A 24,645-nucleotide genomic window follows, 5' to 3' on the forward strand; every position below is an offset into this window, starting at 1 on the left:
TTCCACTTGGCACAATCTCAGTTCACTTGGCACCATCTCAGTCCACTTGGCACCACATCAGTCCACTTGGCACCATCTCAGTCCACTTGGCACCACATCAGTCCACTTGGCACCATCTCATTCCACTTGGCACCAACTTAGTCCACTTGGCACCATCTCATTCCACTTGGCACCATCTCAGTCCACTTGGCACCATCTCAGTCCACTTGGCACCACATCAGTTCACTTGGCACCATCTCATTCCACTTGGCACCATCTCATTCCACTTGGCATCATCTTAGTCCACTTGGCACCATCTCAGTCCACTTGGCACCACCTTAATAGTCTTGATGCCATCTTTGGCCACTTGGCATCATCTTAGTCCACTTGGCACCAGCTTAGTCCACTTGGCACCAGCTTAGTCCACTTGGCACCATCTTAGTCCCCTTAGTCCTGAAGCCATCTTAGTCCACTTGGCACCATCTTAGTCCACTTGGCACCATCTCAGTCCACTTGGCACCATCTTAGTGGCCTTGATGCCATCTTTGGCCACTTGGCATCATCTTAGTCCACTTGGCACCATCTCAGTCCACTTGACACCATTTTAGTCCACTTGGCACCATCTTAGTCCACTTGGCTCCATCTTAGTGGCCTTGATGCCATCTTTGGCCACTTGGCATCATTTTATTGCACTTGGCATCATTTTATTCCCCTTGGCACCATCTTAGTCCACTTGACACCATTTTAGTCCACTTGGCACCATCTGAGTCCACTTGGCACCATCTGAGTCCACTTGGCACCATCTTAGTGGCCTTGATGCCATCTTTGGCCACTTGGCATCATCTTAGTCCACTTGGCACCATCTCAGTCCACTTGGCACCATCTTAGTAGTTTTGATGCCATCTCAATAAACCTGGAACCATCAGAGTAAACTTGATATTATCTCCGTCATCTGCCTATGAGTACACAGCCTGTGTATTGATTCGAAACTAGTCGGCTTGTAGGTGTATTAAAACAGCTGCAGAGATAAAGTTGCTTAACAATAAACAATTATATGCTTTAAATAAAAAAAACAGGATCAAACACATGCAAATATTACCTCAATCTTATTAAAATCAGATACAAGTTCTCGCTACTGCTGGGGACATCCCATTACAGGTCACGTCACAATGACCTTTTGCGATCTTTTACCCACCAATGAAATGACGAAGAGGTAGTCGACATTATCCACTAAGAAAGCAGCTTTCTTGAGCTTTGCGGCACCAGTTTCAAACTGGTGACTTCCGTTCCCGACTATGCTTTCAAAAGTGTTTGGAATCAGTCATGCAGCCTGTAACAGTAGTTTTGTGTTAAGCTTCAGAGGTTACATGATTAGAAAACATATTCCGTATTTCATTTAATCACCGATGTGATCCATTGAATGTTTATTTTATATCTTACAGAAGGTGTAGAAAATGGGACATCTCTGCTGTTGATTTCCTAAAGAGACTTGTGAAAGGTTAGTACAATAACAGTGACACGATATAGGTGCAGGATGTGCGGTGAGACTTCTGGGTAGATAGGTCAGTGCTGGTCTCCCTGGGTGTGCCAGGAACCAAGATTGTCGGTTTGAATCCCGAACCCCGAATCCTGAATTACGTTGCTTGGTTTGTAAGCAACATACTTGTGCTGGTGGGTTTCACCAGAGTCAATCTCATTAAAATCAGACCTTAGTTCTCGCTACTGCTAAACAAAGATCTGAAGTCATCCTATTAGGGGTCATGTCAGAACGACCTTTCATCCGAATCTCAGTGCGTCGCTTACCAGATTATGAAAGTGACAGTCGGAATGTGATTTCTAATCATGCAAATCTCGAAAACTTTAACATTGGGTATTCCGAAAGATAATTACGGGTTTAACGACTGAATCCTTACAATCTAGACCATCTATTAGCCATTCCAGAATGCTTTTTTTGTTCAGGTTTCAAATTTGTAATCGAGAATTTGTTAAAATATGTTTCGAAGCGTAGTCGCCAATTTGAAATTTGTGCCGTAAAGCACGAGAAAGCTGCCTTCTGATTGGTCATTCCATTGGTCGGTCAAAGTTTGCGCAAGGTCGGTCTGGCTTGACCCGTAATGGGATGTCCTCAGATCTTTGTTAGGCGGAAGCGAGAACTAAGATCTGATTTTAACGAGATTGCACCAGTGTGGTTAATGTCTAAAACCTACATCACTTCAGGCTTTCTCCGACGCACACACGCCCACTCACTCGCTCACCCAAACATCCTTATAGTAGTGTAGAGCTTTTACTCCCATCCCCTCAAACAGAGGATACCAGAGTGATAGCAATAGAGGTTATTATATGTGCATGTGTGTCATACTGATCTTATGAAACGAGTGTTAGAATTCTCTCTCACTCTGGAAATACATGAATTCTTACATAAGTTTCATAAAATCAGTATGACACACATGTGAGTGTAATAATTTCTTTTGATCCTTTTGAGCTCCCTTTTAGAAAAATGCACTGATCTCCATCGCTATCCATGAAAACTGCAATTTGTCGAATGATGTCGACAATCTTCAGCTTTGACAGTTTCTAGTGTGACATCATTCCAACCTTACATCGCAATAAGATCCGAATGATGTCAACAATGCCGTCAGTATGACGGAAACAATACAGTGGTGGTCGTGAAGTGATATTTGCACAAGTGCACATACAAGTTTTATGAGCTCGGTTATTTCTAACCCTATGGGTAAAACAATTGTGTCACAGTTCTCTTGTTTGTGGTAGATGCAAAGTAATATTTTCTATGTCAGTGTTGATATTTCCAAATGAAGGACATCTCAGTGGACATTACTATGGTAGAAGTTCCTGTAATGGTTGTATATTGTTCAAGCCGTGAAGATCCGGGGTAGAACAGGTCTTCAGCAACCCATACTTGTTGTGAAAGGCAACTATGCTTGTCGTAAGAGGCGACAAACGGGATCGGGTGGTCAGACTCGCTGACTTGGTGGATTCATGTCATCATTCATATCTTAATTGCGTGGATCGATGCTCATGTCAAAGTTCCAAATTCATGTTTTAATCATGATAATTTAAACAAATGTTATGGCTGTGCAAATGTTGCTTGTCTTTCACTGACAACAGGACCAGTAACCAGTAAAGTCTTGGAGACTTAGTTTCACATGTTTGCATTGAATGCAATGTTAACATATGTCTCTGTAAGGAAAAGAATGTAGAAAGAAGTCCGTTTTTTACAGAATATATATAAATCCCAATTTGGACCCGTGAAGATTCTGGGTTAGAAAAGGTCTTCAGCAATCCATACTTGCTGTAAAAGGCGACTATGCTTGTCGTAAAAGGCGACTATGCTTGTCGTAAAAGGCGACTCACGGGATCGGGTGGTCAGACTCGCTGACTTGGTTGATGCATGTCATTGATCCCAATTGCGTGGATCGATGCTCATGATGTCAATCACTAGATTGTCTGGTCCAGACTCAGATTATTTTACAGACCGCCGTCATATAGCTGGAATATTGCTGAGTGCAGCGTTAAACAACAAAGAAAGAAAGAAAGAAAGATCCCAATTTGCCTGTGATGCCCTTTGTTTACAATTTTAGACCAGGCACTTTTTGTAAAAATTCATGAATATTCATGGACCCTTTTGGGGCCTGTTCGAAGGGTGGTGGTCAGTGAATTTATATTTATTTCGATAAAAAGTCCTTTGTTCGGATTCATCCCTGACTGGTGATTTTTTGTGCAGATTCGTCAAGCACGAAGGTTGACATCCAGCACCAGGACCAGGAGAGGAACACTGTGTACGTGAAGCTGTACCTCAACACTCCAGATGGGCAGATCTGTGTGAATGATCAGCTCGTGGAGCTTGAGTATGCGGCAAAGACCGTCCCCAAAGTACACCAACCAGCTCTCAGTAAGTTTGTTTGCTGCTTAGCACAACTATGCAATAGTCCACCTGTATGACAGTGTCTGTAGATAATCAAGTCTGGACCAGACAAACCAGTGATTGATATGAGCAAAAACCCATCTTGTATTGGTACAATGACACGCTATTAGCCAAATCCCAGACCCTGGCCACCTTATCCAGTAAGTCAGCTCGTATTTGGTAGGACAGAGGCCGATCATCTAGGTCTCTTTGAGTATGACTTCAGACGCCATTTTGGGAACATGAGTGAGTGAGTGAGTTTAGTATTACGCCACTTTTAGCAATATTCCAGCAATATCATAGCGGTGGAAACCAGAAATGGGCTTCACACATTGTACCCATGTCGGGAATCGAACCTGGGTCTTCGGCGTGACGAGTGAACGCTTTAACCACAAGGCTACCCGACCACCCCTTAGGAACGTGAGTGATGTGAGTTAAGTTGTTGCTGCAGATAGCAATGTAGCATGAATATAGCTAAGTATATCATCGTGATCATGTATATGTATTAAGTGATAGAAACTAACCGTATTTGTCCACTAGTCCTTGTAATGATAACATACAGCAAACCTTAATAATGGCAAATTTCTCAAGTCCTTATGATACCTCAACTATTGGGCAGTTTGGCAAGGACTATAGGACTAGTGCCAATTTCTAACGCTGTGTATGGTGACACAATTTATGCACTTTTTATAAATTCACCTTAAAGAGACTTTAAAAATAGTTATGTATATTCACAGTAATTGTATTTATTTCATTTTAGATCTTTTATAAAGCAGGGTCGTTTCATCTGCGTACTGCAGAGCTCATGTTGAATTATGTTCTAAAACTTGTCATTAGAATACCAAAAGACGTTAAAAGATGGTTCTTTTTGTTACCCTGCCTGGTGTTTGGCATTAAGGGGCTAAAACAAGGACTGGTCGTCTCGGAGTCAGTATACTGTCTGAGTGGGTAGCATGGTCACCAAAAAAGAGATCAAAACCAGGAGAAATCTACGTAAACCTTTTTCATATTCTTTTATGGAAAGGTCAAGATGCTGGATTAGCTGCAATACTGCTGATGCATCCTAGAGCAATTGTTACTAACTGGACTTCCTGTCAACTAGGGGCGGTTGGGTAGCCTAGTAGTTAAAGCGTTTGCTCGTCGTGCTAAGGACCCGGGTTCGATTCCCGACATGGGCACAATGTGTGAAGCCCATTTCTGGTGTCCCACGCCGTGATAATGCTGGAATATTGCTTAAAGCGGCGTAAAACCATACTCACTCACGCACTCACTCCTGTCAACTAACAAAACATGTACACCATATAAATGTATTCTTGGTGTAGATCATTATCTTGAAATTTGAACTTATGTATCTTAAAATTTCAACATGGCATCTTGAAATTTCAAGAAGAAAAAAAATGCAAGTGGCCGTAAAAGGGTTCTGTAGAAATCTAATGGAACTGGAAACAAGCCATGTGAGTACATTTAAGGGAGGTAACCATGTGCTTATAACAATATCGTTTCAGATGCTAGTGAGGAAATTGTCAAACCAAGACGACAGAAGAAGAAAATGACCCAAGAAGATTATCTCAGGATGATTGAAGACGACAGGTTTAATCACCAAAACACTGATTCAGACAGTAGTCACAAAGCCCACAGTGACCCACAAGTCCGACATAAGGTATACAGGAAGACAATAATATATGACAGGAGTCGAGATTGTGAGAGTGACAGTCCAGTCCGACATCGGGGAGCCAGGTCCGACATGTTCATGTCAGACACTGAGCATCATCATAACACCAGGTCAGGGGGATCACTGCTGCAAGTCAGTCAGAGTGACACGGACCTACCCAGGGGCTTGCTGAACAGCAGGCCACACTCTGGGGGACGGGGGAAATGGCTGGAGGGAGGGGATGGAGGGCAGGGAAACATTAGTTTGAATAAACTGATGATTGATGGTGCTACCGGTGGATCTGATAGACTTGGAGTGGTGTTGACAGGGACTTCAGGAGATGCAAACTCCTCGTCTTGTTTCGGAAAGAATGTGAAAGGTGCTGAGTCTAAACATTGTTATGAGAATGCCCTGTCTGACCCTGGCCAACCCAAGAAGATTATGTTAGGAAGGGGGTTTTCCTTCTTAAGCACCTCGTCAGACTCGGACAGTCCTGCTAAGAGAACATGTGATACCAAGATTTCTTATTCTAGTCCAAACAAAACGTCCAGTGCCTCTATGCGTGTGGGGATGCCAGTTCTTGAAACTCAGAGCGGAGACTCGGACACAAACTCTCTAGCCAGTTTAATGGGTCTGAAACCAGTTAGAAGTAGCCCAGGCGGCGCAATCCCAGACAGTTCTAGTCAAAGCGATAGAAAATCTACAGAGGCCCCCCGAGATGAAAATTTCTGTGAAATATTTGTTCCATCTCGCCTCCCCAAATGTGCAATGGTGTCTTCCCAGTCCTGTTCTTCCAAGTCAGAGTCCCCTGAGATGAAGCTTGGGTAAGTGAATAAGATAAGCAGTATCTTCAGTCATTGTGTGCCTGCATTCTTCAGATATGGTTTTTTACTGCCTTGTCGTGCATCTTGGTTACCATGGTTACATGGTATGTCATCATGATCAAATAGTTAAAATTGTCATGGAGATTTACCTTGCTTTTTGATGTTTTTTGCTTAAGGTCGATCCTGAAGAAGTCTCCCTCCCCATCTACATCAAGCCTAGAAGTAAACACTGTCAGGTACCATAAGGATATTGATGCTGCAACACATTGTATATCTTGGAACTCAGTGTCTTGATACTTTTAGGTGCTCAACTGATCATAGATAGTGTGTATTTGTACCGAGATGAGTGTTTGCTCTATCGACCACTGGTTTGCCTGGCTGTATTGGTGTGTCATGGTACCCCAGTTGCCTGTGTCAGTGCTCGCACTATCAACCATTGGTTGGCCTGGCTGTGTCAGTGCTTGCACTATCGACCACTGGTTGGTATGGCTGTATCAGTGCTTGCACGTCGACCACTGGTTGGCCTGGCTGTGTCAGTGCTTGGACTATCAACCACTGGTTGGCCTGGCTGTGTCAGTGCTTGGACTTTCGACCACTGGTTGGTATGGCTGTATCAGTGCTTGCACTATCGAAAACTGGTTGGCCCGACTGTGTCAGTGCTTGCACTATCAACAACTGGTTGGTATGGCTGTGTCAATGCTTGCACTATCAACCACTGGTTGGTATGGCTGTATCAGTGCTTGCACTATCGACCACTGGTTGATATGGCTGTGTCAGTGCTTGCACTATCAACCACCGGTTCGCCCGGCTGTGTCAATGCTTGCACTATCAACTACCGGTTCGCCCGGCTGTGTCAGTGCTTGCACTATGGACCACTGGTTGGCCTGGCTGTGTCAGTGCTTGCACTATCGACCACTGGTTGGCCTGACAGTGTTGGTGTGTCTTGGTACCACAGTTGCCTGTGTCAGTGCCCACACTATCAACCACTAGTTTGCCTGTCTGTGTTGGCGTGTCATGGTAATCTGCATCAGTGCTCACATGCTCAGCCACTGTAACCATAGCCATCGTACACCTTCAGCCCATATCAGTGCTTGAACTGTCTTTCTTGATCCACATGTCTGAACTGGTTCATTTTGCTACATACATGTATGTATGTTTTGATTTTTTGTTATTTTCCAGATTCCAGTCAATGAGCTCATTTCCAAAACACACTCATTAACCATTGTATTTCCTCACTTATCAATCTAGTGGTCAGCCGCTGACTTTTATGGTTTTGGATTTTTTATCTTTTATGAGTAACTACAGCAAAATTCATTGAAAACCTATTGATGTGTCTTATGGCCCTACGTACAACAGAGCTCGATTGAGCAACAGTGCAACCTGTTATTGAAAAGTGCAACCTGATATTTATGTCTACTTGCACCAAGAGCATTTAAAACAAATTCAAATTTATCTCTGACTTGCACTTATCCGGTTTTGTCCGGTGCAACTAGGTTTTCATGTCAACATGCACCTGGTGCAGGTTAAACCAAGTGAAATTGAGCTCTGATATAGCTGAAATATTGCTGAATGCAGCTGTCGCGGCCATAAAATTTTCGAGTCCCGTGATGGGATTCAAACCACAGACCTTCTGATCCGAGGTTGAACACCTTGTCCACATGACGAGAGAGGTTAACCCTGTCAGCAAGCTGACAAGGTAAGGATGTCATCTGCGGGATGACTCCACGCCCCCTGCTACATACTCCCCCGTCATCAGAAGGCACGTCCCGGGCCGCATAGAAGGGTACTGAGGCTTAATTTGCTCAAATTTAATATGAACGTGCTCAGCCCCACGTTGGGGGCCAATGTAGCGGCCATAAAATTTCCGAGTCCTGTGATGGGATTTGAACCACGAAAATTCTGAGCAGAGGTCGGACGCCTTGTCCACATGACCAAAGAGGTTAACCCTGTCAGCAAGTCATCTGTGGGATGACTCCACGCCCCCTGCTACACAGCGTTAAACAGAAAAAATTCATATTTACACAACTGATGTGTCGTATGTCCCTGCATATAGCTGGAATATAACTGAGTGCAGCATTAAACAACAACTAATTCATATTTACACGATTGATGTCCCTGCATCGTTATCATGATTATTCGTCTAACACATTCTCTCCCTGCACTTGTTTGTTCCTGTTCCTGTTCTTTAGTCTGTTCCTCCTGTTCCAGATTCTCCAAGTCAGGAACACAAGAATGGGTTCGCAAAAAAGGCAAAGAAGAAGGGAGAAAGTAAGTTATGACCAAAGGAACTCGATGATAGCGTGTATAACATAATATATTCGTATAAAGAAAAAAACATCACACCCCTCTATATACCATGATATACATAGAGACAAGGAGTGACACCCGCCATCTTGGTTCTTATTCAAGATTTTGCACTCGGTTCGAATCACAGCTCATTATCGCATGAAATATGAATGTCACTTATTTCAACCTATTGGCACCTGCTAAACAAACCATAGGCTATCTTCCCGAGTTAGTCCAGCTTCCACCCTTGCCGAACTAGGCTTGAATTTCTGGGTTCTATCGTAGCGCCACCAGTGGCTGTTACGAGTTATGTCTCTTCTATGCTCCTCCTATTGACTAATCATATTCCACCTCTCACATCACATGCATTTGCTTCAAATAAATTGGTGTCACCCAGTGAAGACGATCTGATTGATAATCAAGATATATATTGCAATAAAATGGGTCTTACCTCGCGAAGTGCGTCCGATCACCTTGATTAAAAGCATGAAAAGATTTGGAAAATATCTGTTGATGCCGAGTTCTCGATACACATGCTTTGCAAATCTTACAATCGACCAAAATCTGCACGGCAGTTTACAATCCTGATGTCGATTTAGTTACGTGATTTTGATTGGACTATGCAAAGACTCGTTAGTCCAGCCAATATGTAACTCCATATTACCAGCCTAGTTCTGCAAGGGTGGAAACTGGACTTTTATAGTCAGTTCACGCCTTTGCCTCGGGAAGATGGCAAACTGGAGGAATACATCGTCAATATTTCTGAATGTCAGTTCTCCTTGAGCCTGAGTAGCAGCTAATTGTGAAAGATTGCGCCCTTCCTTTCATTGAGATTGATTATACTCTTTTCAGTTTCTTAATTTATTTTTTTTTAATTAACCGCTGTTTCCGATGTCAGAAGGATGAGATGAAAATGTGAGTGAGTTTTTTTGACAATTTCTATTTGTTTCAACAGTCTTCTCCCCTTCCTCAGACTATCAAATGGTTTGTCCGTACCAGACAGCTTGGGTCCAAACTGAATGTACACGGCTCCATTGACTGTCAGCATGGCTCTGTGGACTTACTATCATTATTGACCTGTGAAGAATAGGTCTTAAGCAACCCATGCTTGCCGTAAAAGGCGACTATGCTTGTTGTAAGAAGCAACTAAGGGGATCGGGTGGTCAGGCTCGCTGAATGGGAGGATACATGTCTGTTTTGTCATCGTATCACAATTGTGTGAATCGATGCTCATGATGTGAATCACTGGATTGTCTGGTCCAGACTCGATTATTTACAGACCTCCGTCATATAGCTGGAACATTGCTGAGTGCAGCGTTAAGCAACAAACAAACAAATCTTTTCATTATTGAATGTTGTCCCTGAAGTGTAGTAGATCATGTCTTTCTGGTCACAGCATTTTTGAGGATATGTTGCCATGGTTACAGATTGCTGCAGAGCCTGTCAGCAGGTGTGGGCATGAGGGATCATAACATATCTACAATACCCCAGGTATTATGAAGCTGATACATACAATTCTGATCCTTGTTGGCTTGACAGCTGTATTCATATTCAAATGTGAATATTAATGATATGAAAGGCCACAGGCCCAACTATACGAAGTGCATACTATACGATCCTTCTACAATAGATTCACGTTTCATTTAAGTACTTGCTTGCTCTTGAGTCATACCTAAAATATGACATGACAGATTTCAAATCTTGATAATTTGTGATTTCCATAAGGTGAGTTATTTGTTGGACTGAAGGTCAAATTGCATATTCTTTTGGTATGTATTGCTTTCAAAGTCCCCTCATGAAATATAAAAGAGATATCATACAATTTTTTTGCATTGTTGAGGTTACAATATGTATATAAAATTCCAGATTTTGGAACTTTGTGTTGTCTCCCGGTATCAATATTAAAAAAATGTAACTTGTTCCTTTTACAGTGTTTACAACTGGCTTGTTTTTGCAAATATTTCACCTTTTACGACTTTCTTGTAAACAATTAACTCCACATCACCATGCATTATGTATCAGCAATTCTTTTCATTTTACATAAGAAAACAGCTCATAACCATCCCTTGTGTTTCTCAGATGAGTCGTCCAGATCGTTTGGAACACACACCGTTCTTGGGGGTCGTGTATCATGGGGTGTCACAACCCAGTCCCATCCTGGACTTCACCAATCTGCCCTTTACAGAACGTGTTAAACAGGTCAGTTCTGTCTCACAATTTGAAATTCTATTATCCCCTGGTCCCGTGAAGATCCAGCCTTCAGTAACACATCCTTGTCATAAAAGGCAACTAATGGGATTAGGTGGTCAGACTTGCTGACTTTGTTGATGCATGTCATCGTATCCTAATTTGAGAAGATCGATATCCATGATGTCAATCGACCCGTGGTAGAATATATCCAGATTAGAATAGGTCTTCACCCATTCTTGCTGCAAAAGGATCCTATGCTAGTCGTAAGAGGCGACTAACGGGATCAGGTGGTCAGGCTCGCTGACATGGTTGATGTATGTCATTGTATCCCAAATGCATGGATCGATGCTCATGATGTTAATCACTGGATTGTCTGGCCCAGACACGATTATTTACAGACCACCATCATATAGCAGGAACATTGCTGAGTGCAGCATTAAACAAGAAACAAACTATCATCGTCTAACCATACAAAGGAATTGAGGGGCATTGGTCCATCATGTCCATCAAAAACTATTAATAATTTTGGTGTGTAACTTTGTAGGCACATCCGGCAAGTATTGAACTGGTGCCTTTTGCAATTACGGAATATTGTGTTAATTCTCTTTCTGATTAAATCCTCCTTGGGGCACTTATTGCATTTTCCTTGCTCAAGAAAATCTATATGACATAGTTGTAACCATTTTCCTTAATAAAAAATGTTACCACACAAAAAACTTCGTTTTTGTATGATATACGACCACCCTTACGGGGCCTCACCCCCAACGGCGCCTCACGCGAGGGGGAGCAACTCTCACCCAAATCACTTTCCTTATGTCATCTGTAAGAGACAGACGTGTTGATTTTTCACACAAGACAAAAATAAGAGAAATCTATCGTTCGACAAGAACCATGGCTGACCAAACTGTATGTATGGTACATTTCTTTCTTTGCAAAGGCGTAATACCTCGCATTGTGAAGTTATAGAGTTGTAATAATACGCCACGTGCACGGTACCTTTGAATTCAAATGGCCGTAATGGCGTCCATATTGTAGTTCCACGGGCTGATACATGTAACACCAAGGCCATTAAGAAACGGCTTGGGGTTTTGTTATATCATACAGCATTGGTCTACAATTTTTTCCTTTACAAAACCCAAGGTGGTGTGTTAATTCATAAACTACACTTACCTTTTTTACGGGTTTTTACACCTTAGCGCGTAACACGCCCCTTTGGTGTTATAATTATACTACACATTGGCTATTAGTATCGCGTTACAAATCGCATTCTACATTACGCCTTTGCTTCTAGTTTCACAATTTATGCACGTTTCTTTCCGATCTTTATATCGCACTGATACACGTTGATACCCTTCCCGCCCACCTCAGAAATTACGGTCTTGTTTACAAGACCTTCAAACTGTGTACGGGTTGTTCTAAGACAGGCACGAACGCTGCCGAATATGTCTGGCGGAGGACATTGCCTTTACCCCCCGGGGCCCCCAAAAGAGACAAGTTGACTTGTTCCACTTTAAAGAGGTCTATTAAAGGCGGGGGTAGATATCAGATCTACTAAGACATCCCCCCCTCCCCATCTAAAAAGGGTAAAAAAGCTGCCGAGATTGTCTCCCCCGCTCCCTCTCCGGGGGCCGGGGGAGAAGGCTCGAGGGTCCCCGTAGTAAGCACTGCACCCTCTCCTGCACTGTCTTTGGCAGACTTTTCTGCGTTACTTAAGTCGCAGATGGCGTCGATGATGGAGGAGGTAAAGTCTCAGCTCCGAGAGGAGATGCGGACCGAGCCTTCCCCGTTGTCGGCGCCGGACGCGGCTTCGAGACCTTGTGATATGCCCGGCGTCGGCCGAGGCAGGCAACTTGGTCTCGGGGACGATCTCAGACCGGGCTTCGGCGCCGGCTCGAGGTCGCTCCCCAGCGGAGGGGTGGCGGGCGCCGGCCCGTGCACTACCGACGCACAATTTTTCCCTAGCGGAGCCAGACGCCTCTTCCGAGGCCGAGGCTTTCACTAGTGGATTCGTAGCCCGGAGCCAGGGGGGTTCCCTTGGTCTCGGGGACGATCCGAGACCGAGCTTCGGCTCCGGCTCGAGGTCGCTCCCCAGCGTAGTGGTGGCGGGCACCGGCCCGTGCACTACCGACGCACAATTTTCCCTAGCGGAGCCAGACGCCTCTTCCGAGGCCGAGGCGTCCACTAGTGGATACCTAGCCCGGAGCCAGGTTGGTTCCCTTTGTCTCGGGGACGATCCGAGACCGAGCTTCGGCTCCGGCTCGAGGTCGCTCCCCAGCGTAGTGGTGGCGGGCACCGGCCCGTGCACTACCGACGCACAATTTTCCCTAGCGGAGCCAGACGCCTCTTCCGAGGCCGAGGCGTCCACTAGTGGATACCTAGCCCGGAGCCAGGTTGGTTCCCTTTGTCTCGGGGACGATCCGAGACCGAGCTTCGGCTCCGGCTCCGGCTCGAGGTCGCTCCCCAGCGTAGTGGTGGCGGGCACCGGCCCGTGCACTACCGACGCACAATTTACCCCAGCGGAGCCAGACGCCTCTTCCGAGGCCAAGGCTTTCACTAGTGGATACCTAGCCCAGTGCCAGGTGGGTTCCCTTGAACCTCCGGCACCTCGGCACCGGGACTCGGCCTCGGGCCGGGTGCAGAGACACGTGCGGGACAGGATTGTCCATGTACTGCCTCAGGTTGCTGCGCCCATGCCAGAGTCGGAGACACCCAACTTGACTAAGGTCAAGCAGGGCCGGCGGTTGCCCCCCCCCCTTTCCCGTGTGCGGTGCGGAGTTGAAGGCTGCTTACATATGCTTCGAGGAGCAATATCATAATGCATGCCAACAGCTCCGTGTGTCCGTACACTCCGCGTATCTGTCGGCTGTACAGAGGGAGTTAGCGGGAGAGGGGCCGGCCGACTCTTCGGAGTTGGCCGCGCAACTAACATTATCTTGCGCGGGACGCTATTCGTAGCTGTGCATCGCAGATGATGTGCGCTGTTATGTGCATGCGCAGGCGGTGGATGTCGGTATCTAAATACTCGACTTACACACGCCAAGACCTACTTGCTTTGCCGTATAAGAGGGTGCCACCCTCTTCCCTGGGGCTCAGCAGGCGGTCCGAGAGGCTGCTCAATTGTATACTTCCATCAAAGACTCATAAGGCCTTGTTGGAGGTACCAAGCGTTAAAACCGCGTAAGCGGGCCTCTCCAATTGTCCCCTCCTACGCTAACGCACGGGTCAGACGTCCACACCTGCTTGGAAGCCGCCGCTTCCTTCAGGTATAAGGGCGCCGTGAGGAGCAAGAGAGGCACGGGCCGGGGCAAGGCAGCTGGTCGAGGCCAACAGCTTTTTCGCGGGGCTGGGAACGATGGGTTCCCATTAGCGCCCGAAGAGCCCCGGGTGAACCCATAGTCGTAAGTTATCGGGAAAACTCATCCGCTCCTCCACTTTTCCGGGATAAAGCACACACCGGTGCCTGCTACCCGAGAGAAGGCGGAATTCCTCCGTGCCGAGGTCGACGCACTTCTTATGAAAGCTGCGATCGAACCGGGTCCCGAGGGACAGGAAAGCGAGGGCTTCTACTCGACTTGTTTCCTAGTCACCAAACAGTGATCTCAACTGTCGAGACAGGAGAATGGCTAACGTCAATAGACTTAAAATACGCCTATCTCCACATACCAATACATCCAGAGTTCAAGAAATACCTGAGGTTTTCTTTCGACGGGAGGTGTTATCAGTTCAGGGTTCTACCATTCGGGATCTCCACGGCCCCGAGGGTGTTCACCAAGCTGATGTTGATTCCCGCCCAAGTGGCCAGGTCAAAAGGTCGGTTCTGCCATCCGTACCTCGACGACTAGGTTACTAAGAGCTCTATTGCAATCCCTGAGTCAGATAGCTACACAACAAGTGATAGATATTCTGATCACTCTAGGGTGGATGGTCAATCTCAAGAAGTCAGATCTGAGCCCCACTCAGAATCTAGTCTTCCTAGTGGCTAATTTCAACACGGTGAGAGGACGTGTATCTCTGTCACAAGATATCAAGTCCCTTAAGCGCAAGTCACACTGCTCGTACATGGCTCCAGTTACTGGACAACATGGCGGCGACAGTGGATTTGGTCTGGCGGGCGCGCTTGAGAATGAGTCCCATTCAACAAGCACTCCGTCGACTTTGGGCGAACTCGGAAGATCTCGAGACTGTGCTCGAGACTCCGTAGTGGCTCATTACACACCTCCAGTGGTGGACCGAGGTCGGGAATCACTCCCGTTCCGTCTCTCACAGTTCAAACAGACGCGTCACTCTCCGGCTGGGGAGGCGTTCTGAATGATCACACTGCCTCGGGACTATGGTCCCAGCAGGAGATCAAACTGCATATCAATGTGCTAGAACTGAGAGCGGTCAGGTTGGTGTTCCAACGCTTCCCGGATCTGCTTCGTGGCCAAGTGGTTCGTCTAGAGATGGACAACCAAACGGCGATGACTTACATCCGGAAGCAGGGGGGAACGGCGTCTCCGTCGCTTCGACGAAAGACGTGGCAGTTCCTACTATAGTGCGACTCTCACGATATCAGGGTGCTACCTGTTTATCTCCCGGGGGTGGACAACGTCCGTGCGGACGCTCTGTCTTGCCGGATCCTCGCTCCTCACGAGTGGAGGCTCGACCCGGGGATATTCGGGATTTTCTCCCTGTTATACAGGTCGTTACAGGTGGATCTGTTTGCGTCTGGGTTAAATAACCAGACACCAACGTTCTGCTCCCGAGTCCACGACCCGAGGTCGGTGGCACCGGACGCCTTTCAGCTAGATTGGACGGACAGTTCTGTGGGCATTCTCCCCAGTACCTCTGATTTCCAAGGTCCTGTCTCAGCTAGGCACTCAGCCTGCGCGACTAATTGTGCTCCTGGCACCTCTTTAGTCGGCGCAGAGTGGGTTTCCAGTAATACTCAGGTTTCTGGCTCAGCCTCCTGTTATATTACCTTTACGACCGGACCTCCTATCCCAGAACGGGGCCCTCCACCCGAATCTCAGGATTCAATGGGTGGCTTGGCCACTGTCAGGAATCGCCTCCAGAAGAGCGGTATTCCTGCACGAGTTGCAGACACAATACTGGCTTCGCGGAGGGATTCGACAAACGTTCAGTACGATAGATAGGCCTGCTATGCGCCCAGGTGTGTCGATAGAGGGATTGCAGATCTTTTTTCTGCAGATCTCGTATCCGTGCTTGAGTTTCTCCAGTCGCGACTAGATGACGGCCTGGCCGCATCAACAGTCCGAGGGTACTCTACAGCTATCGCAGCTTTTCACGTCCCTGTCGACGGGGCACTTCTGGGTGCACACCCATTAGTGCAGCGCTTTTTAGCAGGTGTGGACAGGATCCGACCGCCAGTCCGGCGGATCAGTCCCCCTTGGGACTTGTCAATCATTCTAGATTGGCTGTCCGGTCCTTCCTTTCGGGATCTGTCGTCTCTCTCTCTTCAGCTGTTGAGCTGGGAGACGGCGTTCCTTGTGGTGGTAACGTCCGGCAGACGGGTAGGCGACATTCGTGTTATGTCAGCCGATCCCAAAATAACTGTCTTCCATGGGGTCGATAAATATCACCGGGACAGTCAGTTTTCGTCTACCGGACTATTACCGTCCTAGGGTCGCACACGATTCCACGTGAACGGCTCCTATTGAGCTACCCGCTCTTTCACAGCCTTCCTCGTCGGGGACCACTGCAAGACATGCTCATGTCTTGGATGTCCGCACGACTCTCAAGGCCTATATCAGCAGAAATATGGGTGTCCGTAAGGATAACCAACTATTTTGCTGTTACTGCGGTAGGAAGGTTGGCTCACCTGCGAGTAAACAATCTATCTCGAGGTGGATAGTTTCAAACATTTGTACAGCGTATACGCTTACAGGCAGGGACCCCCCTACCAGGTTGAAGGCTCATTAGGTTAGAGCAGTGGCTGCGTCAAAAGCGTACGCCGCGGCTCTGCCCATTGAGCAGATCTGCTCCGCGGCTATTTGGAGCCAGCCGAGCACGATTCATCAAACCTTACCAACTCGACAAACACTCAAGCGAGCGTACTCGGTTTGGTCAGTCAGTTCTCCGAACTGGGCAAAGTTCTAATCTCTAGCTGATTGAGCATTCGAGATTTTAGACAGTCTTCCGGTTATACTGCTCAGTAATGGTCCGGATTTTATCTTCTGCGGTCGATAAATATCAGTCCTTACTACTCGATAATACTCGTATTTTGCGCACGCACTCCTTCGATCCTCGGGGACCCTCTGGCCTAGCTCAGCGCTGGTTATGGTCTCTCGTGATCTACGCCCTTATATCACTTGTTCAAAAAAGTGTGGGGGGGTGGGAGGTGTTTCGAGTTCTCAACTTATGACAAGCCGCAAAAACAGGCTTTATCATAATATATGGTCGACCACGCCCTGTCTCTAGCCCCCGCCTTTCGACGGTGGTGCCTCACGATAAGGTTGGTTCCATTTATTGAACTCAATATTTTATTCTGTTGAATAATCAAATACGATGTATTTATTTACGCCTGTTGCTGACGGATGCCACTTCCTAGATTATCTTTGGGAGTCTGTCTTGATGCAATCAGTGCCCCAAGGAGGATTTAATCAGAAAGAGAATTTTACAAACCTGTAGAGGTTATGAATTCTCTGATGAAATCCTCCTTGGGGCACGGCCACCCACCTCCCCACATTCCGTCAGCATTTGACATATGGAAAGTGATTTGGGTGAGAGTTGCTCCCCCTCGCGTGAGGCGCCGTTGGGGGTGAGGCCCCGTAAGGGTGGTCGTATATCATACAAAAACGAAGTTTTTTGTGTGGTAACATTTTTTATTAAGGAAAATGGTTACAACTATGTCATATAGATTTTCTTGAGCAAGGAAAATGCAATAAGTGCCCCAAGGAGGATTTCATCCGAGAATTCATAACCTCTACAGGTTTGTAAAAATTTCTAGTACCAGTGAACGGGCCAGTGAACTTATATCTTGCCTGAAACTGCTGAAAGCCATTCCTCAGACATTTGTGTTTAAAATGTTGCAGAAAGTTAAGTTTGATCCTGGGGGTTCCAGGGTAGAATAGATCGCCTCCATGGTCTAGTGGTAGAGCGTCCGCCCAGAGAGCGGTAGGTCCGGGGTTCGATCCCCGTCAGCGTCATACCAAAAGACGGTACTTGTTGTTACCCTGTCTGGCGCTCGGCATTAAGGGGCTAAAACAAGGACTGGTCGGCTCAGAGTCAGTATGCTGTGTCTGAGTGGGGTATTCATGTTAAACTGTGACATGGTATCTCAGTGAGTTAGCACTATAAATCGGCATCAGTCCAGACTAGAACAAGCAGCCACACAAACACACACATGTGCAAGCACATCGCTATATAAGTGCAATAATCTTGGACATGACGTTAAACCCAATTTCACCTCCCCTCCAGGGTAGAATACGTCCCCAGCTTCCAATGCTTGTCATATGATTTAATGTGTTTGGTTGTTAGACTCAGTGACTTGTTTGGTTGCATGTCAACATGCACTGATGGTGTGGATCAATGTTCATAATATCCATCACTGGATGATCTGGTCCACACTTGATACGTATCAGGCCGCAGCCATTTAGCATAAATATTATTGAGTGCGGCGTTACACAACAAACACGCATACTCACGTTTTAAATTGCATTTTGCATGAGGCACAATGTTTGCCATTTCATTGGTGAAGTGGAAGAGCAGCCTTTGAAATATTTTGTTACTGTGTACTAAAACCTTCTATGGAAGAGTCCATGTTTCCATAATAAAAATTTATTGTATTTACCTCATTTAAGGCATTCCTGAAAAAGAAATTCACAAGTCCGATGACGATTCAGGCGTACTGTTGGCCTGCTGTGCGTCGAGGCCGCCACGTGATTGGCATCTCGCCACCAGGGACAGGGAAGACATTGGCATATCTGCTGCCATTGTTGACGCAGCTCTCCGAGTCCAAGCCATACATGCCAGTGCCTGTTGGAAATGGAGTAAGTACCTCAGTCAGCTGATCTCCTGACTCTACGAAGACCCTATGCCCTGATACTTCCCTGTCATGGTAGCGTGGACCAATGAAGATCTGGGTTTAAATAGGTCTTCAGCAATCCATGCTTGCAGTAAAAGGCGCCTATGATTGTCATAAGAGGCCACCAAGAGGATCGGGGTCAGGCTCACTGACTTGGTTGATGCATGTCAATGTATCCCAATTGCGTAGATCCATGGTCCAGACTTGATTATTAGCTCACTGGGTCTGAAGGACCAAGGTGAGCTTATGCCGTTCCGTGGCGTCTGTAGTCCGTCCGTCGTCAACCATATTTGGTTGAAAGCATTCTCCGCTGGTGAGGATTATTTGGTTGAAAGCATTCTCCGGGGTGAGGATTATTTGGTTGGAAGCATTCTCCGGTGGTGAGGATTCAAAATTGTACAAATGGATGTGCTGACCCCTCAAGGGGCTGTGGGGTGGGGCGAAATAGGGGTAATTTGGTGTTATTGCTTTAAAGGACTTCCCCGTTGATAACTAACAGATAGTTATCAACCATATTTGGTTGGAAGCATTTTCCAATGGTGGGGATTCAAATTGGAGAAATGGAGGGGCTGAACGCCACCCACAACCCCGGGGACTGAGGGGTGGGGCTCAATAGGTAATTTGGTTATATTGCTTTAAACAACTTTTTCTCGGGAACTAAGAGATGGACATCAACCATATTTGGTTGAAAAGTATTCTCAGGTGGTGGGAATTCACAGTTGTACAAATGGAGGGGCTGAGGGGCAGGGCCAAAAAGAGTTTCTAACTTAGACACAGTTAAGATCCCCACCGTATAACCATATGTACAATTGAGAGTATAATGAGAGGAATGCACATATGCTACCAGGACTGGCCCTTCTGTTCATCTGTCTGGCACTCCCAAAGGAGTTAGAACCTTGACCATAACATGCAAACCGATATTATCCCCACCCTATAATCAACAGATACATTGTATACATTTGTATGTTATGAAGGGAATAATACATTTATGCCATAAGGATTCGCCATGGGGTCCAGCCTTGCCTCTGGAAACTTAGATCCTGGATCATGACATGGAAACGGTTCAGATCTTAAGCTTCATTTGTAGCTAGAGAAGTACACGTTCATGCTGTCAGATTTGCCATCCACCCCTTTTTGATGCTGACAGAGTCAAAATTACGCAATATTTGTAGTATTATATACTTGTACAATGCAAATGTATATTTTGTCATGATTGCGTAAACATCCAGGTGAGCGATACAGGCTCTATGGGCCTTTACAGACCGCCGTCTAATAGCTGGAATATTGCTGAGTGTTGAGTTAAGCAACAAACAAATGATAGTAGTGTGACTCACCTCATCTCATGTCTGTACACAATGTTGCAGCCCTATGCCCTGATACTCGTCCCGTCATGGAAGAAAGCCCAGAATGTGTTTGATGCCTGCACAGACTACCTACAGGGGCAGAAAATGCCAAGAGTTATTTCCATCTTCGCTGGTGGATGCGAAGATTCAAAAGTGGTTAGTAATCACCGCTAATTAAAGCAAAAGATTAGATAATTAAAGCAAAAGATTAGATAATTAAAGCATTTCGGTACAGTACTCCTGGAACTTCAGGGATGGACACAGCCACTTGTCCGATAGTCCGAGACTAGTGAAAATTCAGAGAGACTAGTTTTTTATCAATATCAAACTCAAGTTATTTTACATAAACCACGAGTCGTAAATGAGATGCCAACTAGTTGGTTTCGGCCAATGGTGTCTAGCCCTGAGGTTGTTAGTGTTGTATGACTTTGACAGCCCTCCTGACTAATAAGATCCTCTCCATTGCAGGTCCCACTGATTAATGGTTGTGAAGTCCTTGTGGCCACACCACCTTGTCTTCAACGCATGATGGAAAAGAAGTACACAAACCTCAGCCGTCTCTGCCATCTTGTAGGTTTATGTTCATGCTTGGTGTATTCCAGACTAGAATAGGTCATGGCTACTCCAAGCCATTAGATACTATGGTTTGACTGGAGACCTTGTGCATAGAGGTCATGTCACATGGCGTTTAGATCACAGCAGTGTTCTCAGGATGATGTTCAGATCCAGGTCTGACACAAAAAAATTCCTAAATTGGAATGTGAATACACCAATTTTATTATTTACTTGTAATGTTTTTACAGATCGTCTGATACCTTTAGAAACTGATAATATTTATATATTTTAATAAGCACAATTTTTTAGAGGACAGCATCCTTTTTTCCTGGCTCTTGTTTGGAAATCCTAGTTTGGCCCATGGACTAAAGATGAGAGTCCAACCAAGGACTAAAGATGAGATGGTTTGACAATATGTATCTCAAGTCCCAAACAAGCACCTGTTTAATATGGGTCTTCAGCAACCCATGCTTGTCATAAGAGGCGACTAACGGGATCGGCTGGTCAGGCTCGCTGACTTGATTGATGCATGTCTTCGTATCCCAATTGCATGGATCGATGCTCATGATGTCAACTGGATTTGCTGGTCTAAACCTGATTATTGACAGACCACCGTCATATAGCTGGAATATTTCTGAGTGCAGGGTTAATCAACAAACAAACCATTCATGAACACTCAACACTTGTCAAGCATGTTAAACTGCTGTGATCCCTCATCGAGGGGTGTGTGACCCAACAAGCTTTGTCCATTCAAATATTCCTGGTTCCAGGTGCTTGATGATGCCGAAATACTTACCGAAGTGTTCAAGTCTGAGGTGAGGTTAATTCTCCCATCATGATTTTTTAAACCTTTTACGTATTTACATATTTATATTTTTATATGGTCCCTAGTTTTTAGTATTGATCAGGTCTTCAGGACCATGTATATTTTGGGTATGAATATGCCCCAACAACCTATGTTTGTCATTAGAGGTGACAAAATGATAGTGGCTGGGTTGTGTGTCACTGCATGGGACATGCTCATTACATTAATCACTCATTCACGGGTAGGGGGGCACGGGTGGCCCAGTCGTCTAAGGCGCTGCGATTTCGCTGAGCAGAGTTGCATCCCTTGGGCAGGCCAGAAACCTATGATTGTGGGTTCGAATCCCGGTTCGCCCCGATTATGTTTCTAGGTTGTCAGCACCATAACCCGTGCTCGTGGGTTTCACCGAAGTGGTAAACGTCTGAGACCTGCATCACTTCAGACTTTCCTCCCACATTAAGCTGACACGCCGCGATATAACTGCAATACTGTTATAAGCGGCGTTAAACCCAACTCGCTCGCTCACTCACTCACTCACTCACTCACTCACTCACTCACTCACTCACTCACTCACTCACTCACTCACTCACTCACTCACTCACTCACTCACTCACTCACTCACTCACTCACTCACTCACTCACGGGTATATCTGATCCAGACTGGATTATTCACTGCAGAGATATAGCAGGCATATTGCTGAATGAAGGTACAAACGACTTGAGGATATGGTCTCTTTTGTATTTGGGAGTGTTCTAATCAAGTGTTTTATATGAATCAGGGCAGTTAAGATCATAGACTATAAATAAATCATCATAGAAACACAATATTATTTTACAGAAGTAGGGGATCATGAAATAAAAATGTTATGATAGGTCGCCAGGAGAGAGGTCAGCCTTGAAGAATGACTTGGCGAGATAGAACGGCTTCAGAACCAAAACCTCTCACCCCAACGATCATGAAATAAAAATGTTATGATAGGTCGCCAGGAGAGAGGTCAGCCTTGAAGAATGACTTCGCGAGATAGAACGGCTTCAGAACCAAAACCTCTCACCCCAACGATCATGAAATAAAAATGTTATGATAGGTCGCCAGGAGAGAGGTCAGCCTTGAAGAATGACTTCGCGAGATAGAACGGCTTCAGAACCAATACCTCTCACCCCAACAATCATGAAATAGAAATGTTATGATAGGTCGCCAGGAGAGAGGTCAGTCTTGAAGAATGACTTTGTGAGATAGAACTGTTTTAGAACCAAAACCTACACAATTGCACATGGACCTTGCAATTCCTCTGTGTACGTGGTGGGTTGGGGTTGTTACTGATTTTGACACTTGAGTGAAAGGTTGTCAAATCGCTCTGAGCCGTTGGTATTGATTGTTATTATCCACATCTACAAGTAAGCTCTCCTCTCTTGCTTGAATGCAGTATTTAGGATCAGATTGGGAATGCAGTGTCTACAGCGTGATGAACACTTCAGGGCTATTGGCATGCTTCAAACTGATAGAACTCTGTGAGAGGAAGCAAATATGTTCAATGTGTCTCTGTGTGTGATTTGCAGACTTTGGAACAGGTTTCTGCAGACACAAAATGTTAATTGCTGGCCCTGTACAGGGCGCCCAAGATCAACTCTGCATGTTCAGGATTAATACCGCCGTGATATTGCTGGAATATTGCTAAAAGCGGCGTAAAACCAAACTCGCTCACTCACTCACTCACTCACTCACTCACTCACTCACTCACTCACCACTCACTCACTCACTCACTCACTCACTCACTCACTCACTCAAGATGCAAGGCTGTTTACAGAGAATTATTGTCCATATTGTAAAGTGTAAATTAGGTGCTGTAGTTTTCCAGCACTTATAGTGACAAAGAAATATTTGAAAAATATCATTAAACGAGCAGTAATTTATATTAGCAAGTGTATATTCTTGTATTAATAAAGAAAAAGATATATTGTGTATTGTATCGTTGCACTCATGATGCACTGATGTACTGTTTCACCTTTAGTATTAGCCAGACACAGGACTCTAGTATCCAGAGTTGGGTTTCCAAGATGACTTTGTGTATTCTCCGTGAGTTGGGTAATCAATTATAAATTTTGTGTTTTTGTGTGTATTTTTTATGTATTAAATCAGAAATGATATAACCTTTTTTCTAGGTTAAGTATATAATGAAAACGTATGCTGACGTTGTCCGAGAATCTACCTTGAAACGAGATGTTCCGCGTCAGAGAATGGTGTTTGCGAGCCAGTGGACCAAGGGAATCGACTCCTTCATAGCCGCCTACATCCATCAACCCCTACTGGTCATCACGTCCAAGATGGAGGCGGCTGTGTACGGCCAAGTCAAGCAGGTAAGTCGTGTAACGAGTGTAGAGACATGTTTTCATTGCAAAGGACCAGGTATGATAAGGGACCTTTATGGAAATGCCAAATTCTTAATTTACAGAAAATTTTGAAATATTTGTATTGTTGCCTTAACAAGTCATTTAGTTATAGCAAAACTCTTAGAAATTGCAAATTTCTACTGGTCCTTATGATACCTAAACTATAGGGCATTTTGGCAAGGACTATAGGACTAGTGCCAGTTTCTAATGCTGCTTAAAATAATCATTCTTTTCACAACTCATGAACCAGTACGAGCTGAGACATGGCTTGTTGATGTTTCAAGACTGAAAAAAGTCATTTCGTTTATATGTTGACATTGTGGGTATGTTTGTCCATGCAGCAAATCATCCTTGATCTACGGAAAAAGTTAAGAACTTGTGTTTACTTCCAGATTGTGCACATGTGCAAATACGAAAATAGGTCCTACCAGCTGCGGAGCATCTTAGAGGGCATCGGGACGCCTGGCAACAAGATAATCCTTTGTTCATCTCTGGTTGAGGAAGTGGAGATGCTGTATGGGGTATGTTCATAATTGGATGAGGGACATGCTATAAGAGAGCTTTGAGCATTAAGAAGTCTGTCCAGTACACATATTTGAAAATATTAGAGGAATAGCGATATGATAGGGTTGCAATACGTATCCCGCTACTATGGGTACGATACTATTCGTATTCC

At 45.4% G+C, this 24,645-nt stretch overlaps 1 protein-coding gene across 5 annotated transcripts in view; it reads left to right on the forward strand.

Annotated features, from left to right (window-relative positions):
- Positions 1-24,645, forward strand: part of LOC124134873 (putative ATP-dependent RNA helicase TDRD12) — a 98,840-nt gene that overhangs the window by 7,152 nt on the left and 67,043 nt on the right. For 4 of the 5 annotated variants that reach the window (XM_048397500.1, XM_048397504.1, XM_048397501.1 and 1 more), the window contains exons 7-19: positions 1,422-1,477; positions 3,722-3,889; positions 5,407-6,376; positions 6,553-6,612; positions 8,585-8,644; positions 10,090-10,153; positions 10,742-10,861; positions 18,655-18,843; positions 20,243-20,377; positions 20,690-20,791; positions 21,547-21,591; positions 23,742-23,936; positions 24,362-24,490. In XM_048397500.1, coding sequence (XP_048253457.1) covers positions 1,422-1,477; positions 3,722-3,889; positions 5,407-6,376; positions 6,553-6,612; positions 8,585-8,644; positions 10,090-10,153; positions 10,742-10,861; positions 18,655-18,843; positions 20,243-20,377; positions 20,690-20,791; positions 21,547-21,591; positions 23,742-23,936; positions 24,362-24,490 — 2,293 coding nt within the window. The remainder of the gene's footprint in view (positions 1-1,421; positions 1,478-3,721; positions 3,890-5,406; positions 6,377-6,552; positions 6,613-8,584; positions 8,645-10,089; positions 10,154-10,741; positions 10,862-18,654; positions 18,844-20,242; positions 20,378-20,689; positions 20,792-21,546; positions 21,592-23,741; positions 23,937-24,361; positions 24,491-24,645) is intronic. The other variant, XM_048397503.1, reaches the window with a different exon arrangement.

This window comes from Haliotis rufescens, unplaced genomic scaffold, assembly GCF_023055435.1.
Source record: "Haliotis rufescens isolate VD_foot unplaced genomic scaffold, xgHalRufe1.0.p SCAF_17, whole genome shotgun sequence".
In the NCBI taxonomy this organism is placed as follows: Eukaryota; Metazoa; Mollusca; class Gastropoda; order Lepetellida; family Haliotidae; genus Haliotis; species Haliotis rufescens.